The sequence below is a fragment of the Melanaphis sacchari genome, unplaced genomic scaffold (assembly GCF_002803265.2).
Source record: "Melanaphis sacchari strain LSU unplaced genomic scaffold, SCAv2.0 Contig0_pilon_pilon, whole genome shotgun sequence".
NCBI classification, from domain to species: Eukaryota; Metazoa; Arthropoda; class Insecta; order Hemiptera; family Aphididae; genus Melanaphis; species Melanaphis sacchari.
The window spans coordinates 24611588-24632689 of record NW_020270366.1 but is presented as its reverse complement, the minus strand read 5'-3'; the positions used below and the strand labels follow the sequence as shown (position 1 = coordinate 24632689).

Here is a 21102-nt window from a genome sequence, read left to right as displayed (position 1 = left end):
ACACATAAAATATTTCTATACAATTATAAGTTATGATATAGCTATTATTTATAACTAACATTTGTATTACTATAGGTTATATAAAGTAAAAAAAATTATCATAAACGCCATATTTTAAACAATACTATAATCTTCATTTATACTTTCACACCAACTTAGAATTGAACGTTTATTGTAGGATGTCATTATTGTTCAATAACGTTTAAGTAAACAACGGCTGTTAAGCAGTGGGATTACGTTTAACTGTACTTTTAGGTCAGCTGAACACGCATTTGTTAATTAGCAATGGAAGGGAGCGATACAATCAATGTCTGTGTGGTATTGGTAACGCACGGCAACACGTTTTAATGGTTTGGAAGTTTATCGTAGTTACTTATGGATAGAAGTTAACGACATACATACAAGGTAAGTCCTAACAAGTATATTCACATAATTATACAAAACGCGTACTAATATATCGGTACTGATCATAATAGGTAAACAATGTATATATGAAAGTCTACAGTTAGGGAAATATAAATTAAAAACTGTTTAATATATTTTTTCAACGTCGTAGTAACAACTAACAAGTTTATATTATTGAACATATATTAACGTTACTTTTATTTGTCAACTTGTTACATTTTTAATTTTTAATATTAGCATAATCGTAATTTAACATACAAAACGAGTTATTAGCTGATCAATAACTAATAATTATATTTGATTCATTCTAAAATAAAATAAAATCAATAAAATAAGAAAAATTAGATTAGTTAGAATTAAATACAAATATCAAACAAAAATTATTTTGAAAAATATCAAATTATATGGTTTTTCGAATACCTACATTTTTTACTTTTTTCTGATAATACTTAAGTATATTTTTCATAAATGCATCAATTAATGATTTAGTTGAGTATTATTCATTCAATTTTAATACCCTATTAATTTTAATGTTTTACTCGAACATTTTTTTTTCTGAAATTAATTAAGAAAAATATCATAGTTTACTTTAATTATAGATTTTAAATGAAATTTACAAATCAAGAAAAAGATTATGTACGTTTAAATATTGCTGAAGAGATTAAGTTTAAAAGTTTGTTATGTTTAAAATACGTGTATATGATTTATACACTTTAAAATTATTATTTTTGTCGGCTTAACTACATCCCAATTATACTAATAAGTTATTACATTTTTATCTAAATTATTACATTCTTTTGAAACTAAGATTTTTTTTTTTTTAATTTATAATAATCAATATTAAATTATTAAAAGTATTTTTATCAAAAATAAAAAAAAACTTTTGCAGTTCGTTTTTTACTTCAATTACACACACACACACACACACTAATATACACATATATGATAGAAAATTGCACATTTAAAAATATCTCTTTCAACATATATACAACACATATATGTATATATATATATTTATTTATATTATTATTAGTCATTTTTTTTTTATACAATATTGTTGAACTAATTCTTAATATTACTGGGAAATCAAATTTGTTTTCCTAAAAACTTAATTTTTAATTGATAAGATATTCTTAAACTTAACACAAACATACAGAATACAAATATAAAGATTAAAATAATTAACCTTTAAAAAAATTTAAGTATTTTAAAATTCAACACTCCGCAAAACCACAATTACACCATTCTTTTAACCCTGAATACCTATACTTTTCTATTAAATCAGTTAAGAAATAGCTGTTATTAAAATCTGGTTTCCCATTACGATTCGACAAGAAAACTATAATATTTCACGTATAAATTAACTTTATACGATTTTATTGTTTAGAAACCATCAACGCAAACTTGAAAGAAGTGAAGTCATAATTCTTTTGTATTATTTATATACATTTAATCTTTTCATTTTAAGCTAAGTGTCACTAATAGCTATAATTATTTTCATGTAATTTACATTAATGTGTATTCTCCCCTTTAACATGATCTTATTGTTTATAAAAATTAAAATATGTACAAGTTGTATAATAATTGTATTAACATTTAAATTTAAATGATAATAAAAATATATTTAATTGAACTTCAAAAATCAAATGTTTTTTAAAATAAGTATAGAGTATAAAATTTAAATATTTTTAAGAGAAAAACTTTTAAAAGAATCATAAATTGAATTTTCAAGTTTTATAGCTATTCAAATTGAAAAGGTTATACATTTTTAACAACAAATAAAAATTATATCATATCTAAAAAAACGCTTATGTTAATATTAAGTGAAAATTTCAAGCATCTATCATTTTTCATTTTTGTATTACAACAAATTCGATTTTGTGGTCATTTGATTTTGACTAAATATTCTTATTTTGAATTTTGAATACTTTTTTCTTGATTATTTTGAAAAGTACTGAAAACTTTTACTTTTCACCCTTCAAAGTACACATTATATTTAATTTTATTGTTAATCTTGACAGAAAATTGAAGTCCTTTCGCGTTTTTTTTTTTTTTAAAGTACATTTAATTTTTGTTGGACTCGATTCTGAACATTTCCGCAGTATTTTACGTTTTTAATCTTCACGCTTTCGTTTGAATAAAATAATTATAATAAATAGCAAGAACATTATTGTTCTCATAACCCGAACAATGAACTAATGGTCATTTTATTTGATCCATACTTTGTTTTATCATCTTGAAAGATTTCTAAAGCCCCATTCAAAAGTTGTGTGGATGGTGTTTCTACAATACTACGTTTCACTGATGACCTGTAGGTTAAACAATCGGGGATTGAGTACGTACGATTCAGATTATGTTACAGTAGGATGTTGTTAAATTGCATATTCAGAGCGTCATGTGATTAATGTCTTTGGAAAACCTTGTGAACGTTTTGATTTGCAAATGCGATAGCCCTATCAACGTTATTTTTGTCAACAGTTCTTCAGTTCTTTGAAACTTTAGCAAATCGTATCGTACTTGTTATATTTTCAGCAGATATTTTTTCTGGGAAATTTACATATTTTCAACAATTATTCATCTTCATATTCCATTAGTACTAAAATGGGCCGATTAAAACTAATATTATGCTTAATAATTTTTAGTTACGAATTCGTGTAACGTTAGAATTATTCAAATTTAACACGAAAATTAGATAGATTATTTCAAACCATGGTAATATTTTATAAATCAAAATTATGACGTACGACTTTAATTGATTTTCATTTATATTTTTGAGCAGGTCAACCAATACAATATTATTTAATAAAATAGTTATAATACATATCTATTTTAAGTACCTATAAATATATTTAGTCCAAATTTGACCAAATTAATCTCTATAGATAAATAAATGATTGGATCAATAATTTAAAATATTAAAAAATCATTTGTATAATTAGATTTAATATGGGTTATTTATGTTTTCTGGAAAATCAATAATGTAGATCCGATAATAAATATTATTCCCAACAATAATATACACATACATCACACGTGATTTCTACACACTCACGGGATTTCGTACATTCGGCATCGGAATTCGGAGTAAAAAATTGTTGACGTGTCGACCGATCTGTCGCGAAATCACACGAACGTTTTTGGTCACGATTGCCAATAAAAATTACCACTGCAGTTTAACGTACGCAAGTAATTATTTATATATCCATTATCCGTCGGCCGCCATTGTCTAAATTTTTGAAATTCAGCGCTGTCCCATACACACACACACATATATATATTTATATATATTTCAGGTACATGCGGTAAGTTTTCATGTACACATACCTTAACCTTATATACATTGGTACATTGTAAATGTATGAGTGTTCGTGGTGCCGAATTATCGTTTATATTATCACCGCTAAGGTTGTTGTTGATTACGGTATAGCGTGAACGTCGTCGCCGCACAGTGTTCGATACGCGCGCTTACCCCTCTGCCACCCGCTCGGGAATATACGGTACCTAATGGTTTTCGAACACGTAAAACGGTTTTTTATTTATTTTTTAATTCTTTTTCACGCACAAGGAATCTTGCACTTTGCACCGCACTACCTCGTAGCGCACATACTTTACTTATATGTAACTGCTGAAAAACGAAATACCCATCATACGACTAGTATAAAAAAATTATTATAATACATTAGAATATTATTATATTGCGACAGCGCAGTCTGATATGCCACTGGGTGCATATTCCGGAAATGTCAGCGGTGACTTTTACAACGGTCGCAACCGCCAAATGGACACAACGGTCGGGAACCACAGCAAAGGCGTCGGTACCAGTGGTGGCAGGCCCGTGAAGAAACTGGGAGTTGTGGCCAAAGCGGTTGCCGCTACCATGTCCACTGACAGAGTGCAAGGGGTGTCCCGCACGCAGAAAGACGTGAAAAACGGTAAGGCTTCTAATTTTTTCATCTAAAAACCCGTGTTGTTTTCAAAACAGACAGTGAAACACAATTTGGCAAGACATATAATTTATTCTATCTATCGTATAATAATAATCGTAGTCCAGTTATATATTATTATTTTATAATCTACTTATACACGCGCGAAACTATACAATATAATGTATTTATATATTATAGTATTAATATTATTTCGTATTGAAATTTATCACTGAACAGTGAACAATAACTAAAAAAAGAATCTCTGTTGTGCAATTTTTTTTTTCTAGGTATAGAAATGTTTAGTTCTTAAGTGACATTACTAGATACATATTGCACATAATAAAACCACAACATAAGAATTTTACATTATTTATTTTAAAAGTGTAGTATGTTAGATTTTAGAATGTACAATACAGTTTTAGCGGGGGTTATACAAAATTTATTAAAACGTTATATGCGGCCCGTGGATCGTGTAGTGCTATAAATGTCAACAGTACTCAAACTTTTTTCAAGTCTGGATTACATTTGAAGTTTATGCTTAAACAGTAAGCCATAATTCATTCAATGTCTCAACGACATTTCTTTTTGTTTATTCTGATACATGCTTACCACAATAAATATAATATAAATGTAATGTTATCTTTATTATTGGTCAAAATTGATTTAACTTAAGATTGTTAACATGAATAATTATGTAGAAATTTTTTGATTCTTAAAATTTGAATAAAAAGAATGTATTTTTTTTTTTTTTAATTTATAATTTACAGTTTTATAGGTTATGGCGTTTGGATTTGGAATACTTCTGTGGATTGGGCATGCCTGATCTACATAATTTATATTAAAGTATTATGATCTGGTCTCTGGTATCAGATCAATATGTAATCTAACAATAAATGTTCGATCCAATATGTGCAGATAATATTCAATGCCTAGTAAAATTCACGCATCTATCTATATATATATATATGTGTGTAAAAATGGCTAAAAGTTTTTATTGTTTTCTTAAAAAAATATTTAAAATTGATTTATAAGCAAAATGATATGTATACAAGACATAGAAATATTAAATATAAAAATATTTGTTAAGTGTCTACAAATAGATAAAGTTTATTATTTCAATAGTTCTTATTTAATTTATAATATTTATTTGAATGTTTTAAAATAGTTAAATTGAACGATGAAAAAAATTGATTGAACAGCATATATAAATAAACATTTACTAAGGATATAATTTTTTATTTTATGGGGTACATAATATTGAGTTGGAATATTATGTGGACGTCATATCAAAAAAATATTAAAACGAGTATAATACGGCATGTTTTTTTAATATTTCGTTAACATAATATCAGCTTTATACTTTATCAGAAATAATATTTTGGAAAAAAAATGAAAACACTTTGAACCAAAAATATCCAATAAGCACTGCAGCTATACATAGTTAGAGGTTTTCATCAGGTTTTAGCCAACTTAGTGACTCCTGCTCGTGCATGTACATCAGGCATGCCTAAGATTTATGACGTTACATAAAATTTAATAAACTTTGGCGTCTTAATATATAGTTTAAAATATGCTGCTCGATTTTCGAAAATAAATTAGATCTAGTTCCTACATTTAAAGTGTGAATACGAGCGGCAAAAAGTGTATTTGGAGACGGTTAAAACAGTATTCAGAGTCATCTCGAACGTGCGTTGAGATTCAAATACAAAGTACCCACCCACCGTGGTATGACGCACATATATGTGTATATATATATATATATTATGATTGTTGCATGTCAATTCGTCTGTCGACAAGTCGGCTTTTATATCGATAATAGGAGTTTTCAAATCACGTCCATTCCGTATAATATAAATCGTTTAAATAGTACGTGATTTTCAAAATTAAAACACTTCCCTGCATTTTACGTCTACGTCACATTATCTTCGTTCAATATAATATCTTCCCAATTTTTTCACAATATTTGTAATATACGTGTAATGCTCATACATTTATTGCAATATATCTAAATAATATAAATCGTTTAAATGGTACGCGATTTTGAAAATTAAAACACTTCGCTACATTTTACATCTATATGTCACGTTATCTTCGTTCAATAAAATATCTTCTCAACTTTTTCACAATATTTCTAATATATGCGTGTGTACTCTATATTAAAATATATTAATTAGATGCTTATACATTTATTACAATATATCAAATGATAAATTTGATTTAATTTTTTTAGAAAATCTCAGTTCATATTGCATTTGTATAATGCAGCACTGTGTCTGGTGGAATTTATCCATGTAAGTTACTTCTTTCCATCGAATTGTTTTTAAATTTTTATAACTGAATGTACGAAAAATTTAAAATAATATATTCTGCAAGGTGAAACACCCATGTAAAGTTCACATTCTTGTTTCATACTAGAGAATACCAGAAAAAAATATTTAGTTTTTTTAAATCAACTTAATTTAGTTCCTTATGATTTGAGTAGAAAAAGTATTTCACTATCATTTGATAAAACATCAAACATGTTAATTTGAGTCACGTTGAAAGACCTATTTTCAAGCGGCTATTGCTAAATCTAATCAGTGACAGGTTGCAGTCACATCTCGGTCGCATTAGTTCACAAAGCTAGTAGGTACAAAGTACATTGATACCGATTTACACACGAACTGAGTACATTTGATTTGAGGTACATCTATATAGCACTGTATTTTACATTTGTTAATTTTTTCCGAAGCAAAATAATTAGGTTATTTGACTAGTGTAATAATATAACAATTAAATATTTAAACATATCTAGTTAAATATTTTAAAGCTATATTAGAATAAATGAATAAATATAATGAAATATATTTATACTTAGATAAATAAAAGAAAAAAATATTAAATTATTGAATTAATGATACAAGACATATAACTTGAATAATTAGAATAAATTATACAAAAAAAATTGAAATAAAATAAGAATTAGGTAGGTACCATTATTAATTGCTTAAAATAAAGTATACTTCAATACAACTATATAGAAATTTTTTTTAAAAGCGAAGACTGTTAGCTTAATATTTTAGTTGTATAAGAGTTTTGATAAATTTAAGTGTTTTTAAACACTTGTGTATCTTGTAGCATACATGTTTATCATCATAATTTAAACTTTAAAAATACATTATTTTGTTTATCACAGCGCATGCTATAAATTTAAGAATACATAATATCTTGAGATGACTTTCATAATTTTTAGCTATAAATTATTAAGTAAAATTGTTTTAAAGAAAATTTAATTTATCGAATTATTAATCTACATGTTGTTTTATACATACAAAAATAAATAATTTGTAATTATGGAACTTATACAATTTAGATTTGCATCTCATTGACATTTGTTACTTATAAAATAGCCATAAACATATTTTTATTTTTTGGGAAGAGATGCATTTTACCTATATTTTGTTAGTGTCCTTCTATTCTCTTTGTATGTACATATTTTATTTGCAAAAAAAAAAAAAATGATATATTTTTATTAAAAAAAAAACGGGAAAATAGGTACCGCTCTGTTGTACATGGGAGTGGGGTGAACCTCGGACTAGGGTAGATTAAATTTGAATGCAATGATAGGTATTATTGTATACGAAAAACGATTCTGAACGGAGATGATTGGTCAGTCTAGGATATATTATATATTATATTTAAATATTGTTATATATTCTATTTTAAAACAAATATTTTATTTTTCAATTAGGACGCATTTGCAAAAGTCATGGTTAATCAATTTTTCCAAAAACAGTGCATGTAGTTATCATAATTCATAATACCTTAATATATTATCATAGATATACCTGGTGTACCAAAAGAATGATTGTAGATATCTTATTATACAAAAAGAAATACCATAATATCACAGAACAATATAATATATCTAGTTCGTAACCACAATAATCATCTCGTATAATACATATAGGTATATATATTTTATTATTTTACTGTAGGATTATTATATATATATATTATAATCTGTGGTACAATCAATGTGAAAATTTAAAATTTTTAAATTTCTGTGGTTTATGTTTTAATCGCTTGAATACACCAAAATGTAATTCTTTTATAATTATTGTAAGCTAAATTTATGGAAAATATTGTATTAAATGTTCAACTCTTAGCTACTTATACAAAAATTTTTATGAATTATACCTACAAAATAGTTTGCAAATATTCATGGTTTTGTCGAATTTTTGTCAATATTTGAACTTCAAATGCTAATAAAAAAAAATTGTGCCTATGTATTTTTAAAATTTTTTGATCACTATAAGAATAACTTATGAGGAACTTTGTATTAAATTTTCAAGTATTTTTATTGGGCCAAAAAAATTTTATCGACACTTCAAAAAAAAATTTTCAAAAAATTGAAAATTTCAGTTGTCTATAAATAGCTCAAAAAAAGTCAAAATATTTTAAAAACTAAATCATATAAAGAAAATGCCAATCTAAATAACTGGTAAATTTTTCAAGTATCTACGACTTATACTTTTTGAATAATAACAAATATTTAAAATCGTTTGAGGATGAATAGTAAGCGTTACGCTATTTCGTAAAAATTTAAAATTCAAACGCACTTAAAATTTTTCCTATAATGATGCTTCGAGTTTTTACTATAGCTACTTAAAGGAAAACTTAGGGAAAACATAGTGTACTATTTTTAATCCTGAGTTATAAACACAAAAAATTTTATGATTTTTCAACTTCAAAATGACTTACAAATTTTCGCGTTTTCGATAGATTTCTTAAATATTTGAACTATAAACGTTTATAAAAAAAAATTGTAAGTAACGATTTTTAATTTTTTTTAGCTACAATAAGAACAATTCATAAGGAACCTTGTATTAAATTTTCAAAATATTTTGGTCATCCAACATTTTTTTATCGACACTTTAAAAAAAATTCTCATAAAAATCGATAATTTCAGTGGCTTATAAATAACTCAAAAAAAGTCAAAATTTTTTGAAAATTAAACTGTATATATATAACACTAACATAAACATTTGGTGAAAATTTTAAGTATTTACAGTGATTAGTTTTTGAATTACAACCATATGAAAAAATCGATTTGGTCGAAAACTGGTTTTGGGTAAAAATTCCTGTTTTTCCGTCATTTTTTTTTTTGTTTTTCTCGATTTTTTTGAAAACTGTTGGAAAATGTTTACTTTTTACCTCTATAATGCACCAAGGATATTCACTTTTCCATCGGAAACCACCCCCGAAATTTGAAATTAAAGCATTATTTCGACTACTTATGCTGTACACAAACACACACAAAAAAAAAAAAACAACACATCATTGTAAAATCAATACATTCATCACTCTGTTCAGAATCTAAAAAACAAATTAATATTTAATAGCTTAAGCCTTAAAGTATTAGTAAAGTTTCCTTTTTTCCAACAAGATTATAAAATTTAAATAACTTAATTTATAAATAAAAATATAAGTACATTTTTTTTTATAATAAAATAATTATTAAATTTAGTATTGATATAATTGCCATTTTAACATTTATTTAAACAATAGTTATTTCACAGATATTTTAACATTTTAATTTTACTTTAAATGCAGGTAGTTAAAATATGTACGATTATACACATAAACACACACCACTACGACATTACTTTATTAGGTACTTATGTTATATGTTTATAAATGGTTATAGTTGTATTAAGAAACAATAATTTATTATAATTATTCATCGAATAGTGATTTGGGTATTGCAGTTTGGTCCTTCGATTACCGACTTACCGAGTTAATATAATGTACTTGGATTGGTCAGTGGTGTTTTGCTACTCAATACCTTTTGGGTTTCTATAATATATACAGTAGGTAAAACATTAAGCATAACCCAACCTTACATTCCTTAAATCTGTAAGCTATTATGTATTATGCAAATGACATCAAGGTTTAAAAAAAAAATTTTAATTTTCTGTTTTTTTTTTTTTTAATATTTCATAACAACGCTTATAAAATTAACAGTATATAATATATAATAGTTTATGAATTTTATATTATATTTTAGTTTTTAAGACAAATAAAAACTATTTATTTAACATTTTTACATATGTATAATGTATATCTACAAGATATGTAACGTAATGTTTGCATAATATTTTCTTCTACGAATTAAAATTTAACTACGATTATACTATGCATTCCTTTTTTATAATTGTGTAAATAATGGAATATGTTTTCATTGCAGAATTTTGAAATACATTTCAATGTATCAGTGATATAATTTTTATCAGTTTAAAATGAAAATATTTTTTGCTCAACTATTTGAAAATGAAATGTGATATCTTGAAATACTGGCATTGCTTAAAATTTAAATCTATATCACTTAATTATGTGGAAGTTGATTTTATTTTTTTTTTAACCGAGTTCAAACTATCTAAAAAATATATTTTAGTAGTCAACTATTTACTATTATTTATATTTATGAATTAATTTGCTAATGAAAAGTTAAAATCTAATTTCAGTTTATACATATTGAACATATAATATCATTGGGTAACCATATAGTTTTATTCATAACCAATATATTTTTCCACTTTTTACGTTAACCAATTTATATATATATTTGTGATTTTTGATTTTTATACTCATCAGTGAAAAATGTTCAACAATTAAAGTTTTGTAATATAGGTATTATGTATAATTTTTACCGACATAAATATAATATCTTACGATTATATACGGTGTCAGCACAAGTTAATTTTACTGTAGTATTTAATTTTCACTATGATAAAATGATGCTTATCCACTTATTATTTAATAATATATTTTTTTAACTTTAAATTAAACGCATGCAACAAGTTGGGTGAATTAACTACTGCTAATTGTATTTTTACATTTAAAATTTATTTATACGTTGATTTGATTTTACCCTTAAATGTATTAGTGCTGTCATTTTTATAAAACGTACATAGTATAAATACTATTATATTCGTAAAATATATAGTCGATATTATGTTGGTGTTAATTGCATGGAATATTAAAAAATTCTGTACAGTGACGAAACATAGCTTCCAATAAAAATAATTTACTATTTTTACTACTTACTTATTATCTATTAATTATTGTTATTTGTATACATATTATATTATTAATAAATATATTAAGTGTGAAAAATTTACATTCCTAGTTTTAACTCTTGAATATATTTGATATATTTTATAATAATGAATGCTTTAATTGTTTTCTTTGATAGTAATATAAAATTTTTTCAAGAGAAAAATGTGTTTTAATCATGTCCACTTCTTTTAAATATTTATTAATTACGAGGTCTGCCCTCTTTTGAAAGTTAAACTTTAATATAAGATCATCATAACTCTCTAGAGTATATTTTATTATTTTCAAGCTGTTAATAAATTAATACTTAAAGCAGGGTTGACACAATAAATTTTAGTCCAATAAAATACAATAAACTTTTCTGGGTTAAACTCTTGCAGTTTTTTTTTTTTTAAACCATGCTGATTTTTAAAGATAAACTCATAAAAAATAATATACATATAAAAAAAAAAAAAACTCTTATTTTAAGGTTTATGTTTAATAATAATTAATAATTTATTCGTTGTTTAGATATTTTTCAGTCGTCTCCTATATTTTAAAATTACAAGTCACTGCCAGCTTTCATTAATTGTTCATTTGTAATTATTTTAATTTTTCATTTATATTATGTTCTTAAAGATAGTTGTAATATAATCGGTAATAGGTTGGTATTTATTATTTACGTAAGTACTAAGTTTACCTTTATTTCTAAAACTGTTCAAGTGTTTAAAACTAATTTTGATAATTTAAATAAGCCAATTTCTTATTGCAATTACAATTCAGTTTAGTTTAATCAGATTAATTATCATCATTAAATAGAAACAAATCGTCTAACAGAAATTGTTGTTCTGTGTCAGGTTATTATGTTGATAAAGTGTTATTATTATCCAAGCCTTACTCAAGGTTTTTAAGGCTTTTGAGGCTTTTTTAAGCCTTCTTTTCCAAGCCTTAAGCTTTAATTCCTTAATTTGAGGTTGAAAGTATCATTTGTTCAAATTATTTTGTCATTTTTTACACCCTTTGCAGATATTTAATATGCATTTTTAAGAACATTATTTATATAGTTTAATAAAAATGTTATAATATTTTTAAATATTCGATAAACACATATTTAACAACTTAAAAAATATATTATTGTACATCTCTAGATAATTAAATGTGTAAATACAATTTTATAAGAAATATGAAAAAAAAAAAATACATAAAAATATTTTTATTTCATATAATTTTAGTGACTAAATAATACATTTTAAATATTTTATATTATCCATAAATACCTTAACTTAATGATAGTTTTGGATAAAATAACTTTACATTAACCAATGATTAATAAGTGTGTAAAATCATATTATATTGATATTTTTTATAAGTTTTGTTTTTCGCTTAAGAATTAATTTACAATCTTTACAATATTCAATATGGTATAATGAATTAATGAGTAAAGTTGATGACTAATTTGTCAATAGACGTTAATATTAAGTACAGAAAAGCACCTAGCCTGAAAAGAATACAGATTACAGAGAATAAATATATTTATATCTATAATTTAAATATCCTTACATTTTAATATTTTATATACATTCATTGAATTTATTCTAAAAATAAGATTCAATTTAATGTAATAAACTAATAATAATGCAAAATATATATTATAACTAATAACAATAAAGGTAAACAAAATTAATCATATTAATCATGAATAATGATGTAATTTTTAATTGTGGTGCGTGATTCGGTGTATGTGAGTTGATTTCCAAGATTTATTTTATGTAATTATTGATTATCGAGTTCATTTAAGAAACATTTATTATTAGCATCCGTTAAGGTTGATTCTTGAAATTATTATTAGTGTATAGTGTAATTCAAAAAATACCACAGATAGGTTGATTTCAACATTTTTTTTTTTTAGTTCTTAAATTTGATTAATTTTAATATTTTAATTTATTGTACTCTCATGATTAATTAAACATTAAATTTGTCAAACTTTTTGGATTTACTCAATTTTTAAATATTGTCTCTCATCAATACTTATTTTTCTTAATTTTCTACTTACACACAATAAAAAGGAAATAAACTTAAACATACCTCTTAATTTTACCGGAAAAGTTTTCTTATCTTAATTTAGGTAAACAGGCACCTGTGAAAAAACTAGTAAAAAGCCTATTGATTTCGCAAAACTAGATTTTTCATACTCAAGTGTAATTTATTTTAATATCAATATTGAGATATTCAATAAATATTTATTTGAATTTATGTGATTCTAAATTATTAAATTTAAATCATCTTTTATGCATAGTTTTTTTTTCCCAACATTGTATGTTGAAGAAAGAGCTTAAAGAGTAATTATTATTATTAAATCATTATTATTAGAGTAAACTATATGATGAAAATGAATTCTGGTGATGTGTTAATACTTTAAAACTTATTTTAAAAGAAATAAAAAGCCTTAAAAGTTAACGATAGTACGAGTAATTAAAAAAAGAAAACAGAAAAAATGACAAGATGTAAGATAAAAATATTCATAATGGAAAAATTTTTTTTTTCAAAAAGTCTATGAAATCATTGGTATTAATTTTAATATATTATCGGGAATCGCAAATCTGATAAATTTTTGTATGTATATATGAATAATTTTCTATATTTAAAATATAAATAATGTATCTGCAGTACGAGTACTGATCATTTATTTACTTTTTGTTCAATTATTTTTCATGATTTTGAAAAACGTGGCAATGATGAATATAATTACGTAGACAAATAAAAATCGCGTGTTAGATAAATTTGCGACTTCATATTTTATGCGTACAACTGAAATATATTAAATAATACTCGTTCGTAAAAATTTAACAAATACTGCAAATTGAATAACAGACAAAGGTAATTTTTGTTTTCATTATTTATTTAATATTTATTATTTTTACTACCGTTTTGTTTTGTTAGGATCTCGTCAACCGGTACTACTCAACACTGATTATGTTGAGTGATTTTTTTTTTTATTCTTTTCTTCACCGAGACCTTCAAATACTACAAACCTAAACTATTTTTAGTTGCGTTTCTGTGAGCCTTCAGACATCGATCGATCAAATAATAAATTTTCCCTATACTTTTTTTCCTTTCTTTTAACAACGTCTACTATATATCGTTGTATATATTATAATATTATTTTCTATTCTATAGGTACACTATATTCGACGCGCTGCTGCGCGCGCGCACGACATAAACACAGACACAGACTATCCCTTTTGCAGTCGTTGACGATAATTATTCATTCTGTCACAAACACACACACACACATACACACAATCTTTAATAAAATGAAGCACATCGAAGTCGAAGGCCAATAACTCCGGTACGATATTTGAACTTGGGTTTGGCCATATACATTGTATGGAGAGGTGTAGGTACTACATTATAATATGTGTATACATATATATATATACACACATTATACTTACACACACTACACACACAATTTATATAACATACATACAGACTATCACCCCTCATGTGTATAGTCTTTGCGATACTACAATCATGGATATATTATACTATTATACGTCGTATATTGTGTATACATAATTATATCGATACAATCGCGCGAAAGGGTGGTGGAGGTTGATGGTGTCGTTGCAATAATGATGGAGGTCGGTGACGCGCGTTTACACGTCCGATTCGAAATTTTTCCGATACGTTTTATTATTAAAAAAGAAAAAGAAAAAACACGTCTTTGCCGTTCGGGGTGATTACGAAGGCGACGAATACCACTCCGTTTCATACTGACGTTGGCAATTATCGCGTGTGCGTGTCGGTAGCGTGCTCGTAAAACAATATTCTATCGGTGAATATTATATACATACATATTGTTTTATTAAATATATTTCATTATCGAGACGGTGGCGGCGGTTACACACGATCAGCGATCGAGGAGTCATATTATTATTATTATTATTATTATTATTTTACCGATAAGTAGTTAGTGTTACACCAATAATAGACGCGGAACCGCCGCCGGCGGACGAGCCACAATCGTATTTTATCATAAAAGATATAACGATATTATATTTTTAAGAGGTTCGATGGAGATGCTATGATAATCGTACGCGTTTAAAAACGATTGTAATGTGTCGCGTAGTTATCGTCACGACGTTATCATATCCGCATATTTTATTGTTTGCTACATAATAATACATGTAGTAGTCGTGTGCTGGACTAATCGACAACCGTTGTCGTCGTCGCTTATTGTATCAGTGATAATATTATTGTTATTATTATGTCAGGTTCGTCAGTGATAAGATGATGCGGGAGTGTCGTTCGAACATTTCGCTGCTAAATGCCAATAATATGTACACGGCACACCGGCGAACAGGTAACATAAAAGGTCTATTTGATTCTTTAAACTTAAAGTTTTTAGTGTGGCTGATATGCTATCCAATATTATCTATTTAATATTATCTATATTTATTAAGTTGAATTAAAATGACTAAAATTAAATCGAACACGGGCACACATCTGTATTATTATCGTACCTAGGTGTACCTATTATATAACAACTACAATTAAATACTATTATACAGCAGTTACTAAGTGCTAACAAGTTATTAAACATATGATAGCATAAAACTATAACATGCTGTAAATACTATAATAATTATTTTGTTAAAAAACATTATATTATGTAATATTAAATAGTAAGCAAATAAAATTATAATAATTTACGTTGTATTAGTATTTATACACATAACTATTTATTTTTTTCACAAAAACATTAGTGACTTATTTTGATAACTAGTGCGAAGTTCTGTCTTTAAGAATACAGTACACGCTGATATATAACTGATAAGTGATGATAAAATGTAGGTAAACAATCGGTAATCAAACGCAACCCACGTACAAAAATTATTATCGGGTTATCACCACCCAATGTTTAGGTGGTGTACATATATAATTTTTATTTTTATACATGGTACCGTTAAGCGGATAATCGAGAGTATGCTGGATAGTTTCTACGGATAAAGTATTTCGTTCAAAAGTTATGTCTACTTATAGGTAAAAAAATGTTAAAATTCACTCTAATGTGAAGTATCTAGCGCCCACAATAATGAATCAACCCGTATTGTGTAGGTAAGTGGTAGATATTAAGTACACTATATATATTATAATAATATGCACGGACAAAGTTAATGAAGAACAGCGATCAACGAAGACTGGAAAATATATAAATAATAATTGATAGTAAAGTATAAAAAACAAAACAAAAATATTTCGCTATAAAAGAATATATAATAAAGTCAAACCTCAAAAACGCGTGTTAAACTTTGTAAACGCGTATGACCGTGGAGATAGTTTGATTTAATGAGAAAATAACATTTTAATTTTCTAAAATATATTTTAATTATTTTGCGTTTTATTCAGTTGAAATCACAATTATTAATTATAATTTATAACATAATGCAGATCATGGCATTTGCTGTTTTCGTCTATTAAATACATTATTTTTTACTATATAATACAATTTTTTTAGCAAAATTATATTTTTATATTTTTACAAAATAATATTTTTATACTTAGTTGAGTTAGGTATAACCTATAGATACCACCTCTATGAAGTTTACTTATTAGTTATTAATTATTATTATACTACAGTCTGCTATAAAAGATAAAGTTAATGAACACATATTAAGCCATAAATAAATCAATATTATAATAGCATAAGAATAAACAGAAATAAAATAATAAATCATTTTATAGGATATAATTTAAATATCTCATATTTATATTCATTCGTTGTGAATAATTCAAAATTTGCATGACATAATTTAAATAATTGCGTGTAAATGACTATTACCTTCTCATCAGTGCCATTATAATTTACTATTGATTCATAGGTAAGAATAATAAAACTGCCAATTTCAATTTTAACTAAACAACTAAACTGGTTAATTTGTTTTTAGTGTGAATAATGTTCATTACTACCTATTCAATATAATGAATAAATGAAAGGTAATTTCATCAAAAGTTTAATACTATGTAACACAATTTTCAGATGAACGAAATAGAATTTCAATGGTTACTTAAAATAATAATATTGTTCAATTATAATGTATAAAATACAATATATAATAGGTATTGTAAACCAAATATAAACGAATGTTCTCATAATTAAGAAGAATTTATTTTTTCTAAAATATTTAAGGTTAAGGTTGTATAAATAAATAACTTCAAGAAATATTTCTTTTAATATTTTATAACTAAAAAGTTATTTAAATTTATTTTCATTTTCAATTTAAATATTTTTATTTTACTATAATTTGTTGAAATGGAATATTTAGGGTATAAATTTGATTAATTCTTTGGAAATCAAAAAGTAAAAAATTGTTACTACTTAAGAATAATTGGGAAAATTTAAAAAAATATTTAAAAAAAAAATGTTTATGCAAGAAAAGTTTAAGAAAAAAAAAAATGTAATTTTGAAATAAAAACTATTGGACGCCTAAAATGTCATGACAATATTCGTCAAAATCACAAAAATGTATTAACTATTATGAAGCTAAAAGTACATACAATAAGTTTTGAAAATTAAATACAAAATTCCTCATATGTATTTCTCACTAAAATTAACAAAACGTATATAGCTCAAAGCAACATACATTTTTGATGAGTATTTGAAGTTTAAATGTTGATGATATAATAATATAATTTATCATAACATATAATACTTACAAAAATTATATGAGTGTATTTATTGCTTTTGTTCATACATTTTTTATGTTACTAATATAATAAATACGGAAAGTAAAAGGTGATTAGTTACTTTTTTATCGTGTATAACCTATGTTTCATTGAAATTGAATTATATTAAACCATTAACAATAGAATTTATTCTAAGGACAAAATAAAACAATAATCAATCAATAAAACAATTTTTCTTTGGTAAATATTAATAAGTCAACTATGTATTATATTTGAAATCGAATCTGTCTTAAAATATTCCATAACAATGATGAAAGTAATAATGAATATAATTTATTTCTCATACAATATTTATAGAATTTATTATTGATACTGTATCTCGACCACAGAAACACAAATTATTAAGTCATTTTTAATAAACTAAATTAAATGTTAGTTTTGACTTAAACTATGTAGATATTATTTATACATGAAAGGATATTTATTTGCCATTCATAAATAATTTTATATTCATATTTAAAATTAAACAATAATATTATGATTCATAATATATACATAAATGATAATAATAATAATAAAAGCATGCTAATTTAGATTGTAGGATACATTAAAAACACTCATATTATTAATTAATATTATATTAAAATGTTCCCTTATGTACAAGTCATGTTGAGGAAGTATTATGTAACTTCACTTACATTCTCACCAATTGCCTATCATTTTATAGTTCCCGTTTGGAATTACTTAAAGTAATACATAAGAATAATATCACGTCAATAGATTTTCAAATCATTTAAAATTAATTTTTAAAATTCATTATTATCAATATAAAAAACTTTTTTGAAAATGCTAGATTCTTAATTTAATTATATACCTAATCAACTGTTTGTTTTTTTTCTATTTTTTTTTTTTTTTGTTTGTTTTGTGTTTTATCTTTTTATGCATCATATTACGAAAAAATTGCTTTTATCTCTTATGTTTTTGTTTTTTGTCTTTTGGCCTATTATTTTTAATATTTATGTAGAAGTAATTGTTGAGCTGTAATACTTTTTAATATTAGAAGTTAATTAATTAAAAAAAATGATAAAATAATATTAACATTACAAGTCTAAACTATAATAATAAATTAGTAGGTAGTGAATAATTAAAATAATTGGCAAACTTGACTATATTTATTGATACTCGTTAAGTTTTGAAATAAATATTTACTGTATAGTCATAAATAATTTAATATTCCTTTAACTTAATAAAATATATATATATATATAATAATATGCTATTTATATAATAATTTTGATTCGTTTCTTTTTTCTCAATCTTTTGATAGGGAAATGGAAGATAAACTTTCGATTTTAAAACATTTTAGAATTAATGTTCATTTTTATATGCACAATTCCGCAGTCTTAAGCGCAACGTGATAAACTGAAATTATGTACTTATCTATGGTTATAAACAAATATAATATTGTTGCAGTATGAATAATTTGTAATTTGTTATTAAGGATTTATTAAATGCACTCATGGTTCATTCTTTTATTTTATTTCTTTAAAAATTCTCTGTTGTTCTTTTGTTTGATCTAATCTAGAGTATAGCTGTTTCATTTGAATAAATAATACATCTAATTAAAAAATGATGCTAGAATATGTTTAAAATAGTTTATTAAGTTTTATCTCTTTTAAATTTAATATACACAGTTTAATATATATACCTCCATAATATGAATATATTATAATGTTTTAAATTTTCTTAATATTTTTGTGCTCTTTGGCCAAATTATGCTTTTACTTTCTAAATTTCTTCAAAAACTGTAATTAAGTTCAATTGAATGTTATGAAATACTTTCTTTAATCCGCTTTAAAATTAATACATCTAATTTTAAAGATTATAAACCTTTTCATCCATTTTTTTTCAAATAAAAATTATATTTTAAGCTCCCCTAATAACTCTCTAATGGTTGTTGGTGATATATAATATGTCTATAATGACATTTAACTGTTTTTTATTTTATTTAATTTGTATTTTACATTTACTTCTGAGTATTTATCATTAAATACAATTTAATATTAAGTAGTAATGACTAATTTATTGTATAGATTAGTTATTTTTCACATGAAATATTTGTAATATTATGTTTTAAGACTCATGTTCATAAATAAATATTAAATACTTAAATAAATAAATTATCAAATACATATGAGTGTTGGCGCAATTAATGATCCTAAAGTTTTGGAAAAATATGACTTTGATTCACACTTAACACATTGTTTAACTTGTCGTATTTGATATACTAACTCAGAATATTGGTTTATTTTCTTATAATTAGAAACATAATTTGAAATTTCAATAGATATTAGAAAATTGCGTAAGCGTTAATTTTACACTAATGTCTGATATATTGCGATTATTTTGTATTTATTCCTATGAATATAGCATTTACAATTATTTAAAGTTCATTAATTTAGTTTTATATTTTATTGTTTAACACTACGATCTCATATCTATCTACGTCATTGTAAATTAGAAACAATAAAGTCGCATTTCTTACTATGATATTCTTATAGCATGTAAAGACAATTCGAATTATAAATTTCTAGCATTTTTATTTATAATATATCGTTTTTAAACGTAGTAAAAAAAAAAAAAAAAATAAATATTTATATATTATTTAAATAACACAATTTATCATTGCCATAATTTAATTTGACTAAGAAGAAACTTAATTGTTTTAACCTAACCTAGTCGCAATGTTAAAAAAATAAGTTTCTAAATTGTTAAAAATTGTTGAATAATTTCAACTTATCAAATTGGATTTAATATTCATAAATTATAAGTAGGGTCAGGACTATATGCGTTTGTTATTCTGAACTGTTCAAAAAATAGCTAGGTAAGCTACAAGTTTGATCTGTAGTCAATAGATACATAATATAAAGTTTTATTTTGCATATTTTTGCATATTTCGTCATTTTTTGATATTTACTGCATATTTCTGTATTTTACGATTTTT

At 24.3% G+C, this 21102-nt stretch overlaps 1 protein-coding gene across 3 annotated transcripts in view; it reads left to right on the top strand.

Annotated features, from left to right (window-relative positions):
• The first annotated feature begins 332 nt into the window (after positions 1 to 332).
• Positions 333 to 21102, top strand: part of LOC112595382 (inactive ubiquitin carboxyl-terminal hydrolase MINDY-4B) — a 46030-nt gene continuing 25260 nt past the window's right edge. The window contains exons 1-2 of one of the 3 annotated variants that reach the window (XM_025340554.1): positions 333 to 405; positions 4110 to 4337. In XM_025340554.1, the coding sequence (XP_025196339.1) occupies positions 4121 to 4337 (217 nt within the window). In that variant the 5' untranslated portion in view covers positions 333 to 405; positions 4110 to 4120. Of the gene's footprint in view, positions 406 to 4028; positions 4338 to 15469; positions 15775 to 21102 lie in introns of those variants that run through there. The other 2 variants (XM_025340549.1, XM_025340559.1) reach the window with 2 other exon arrangements.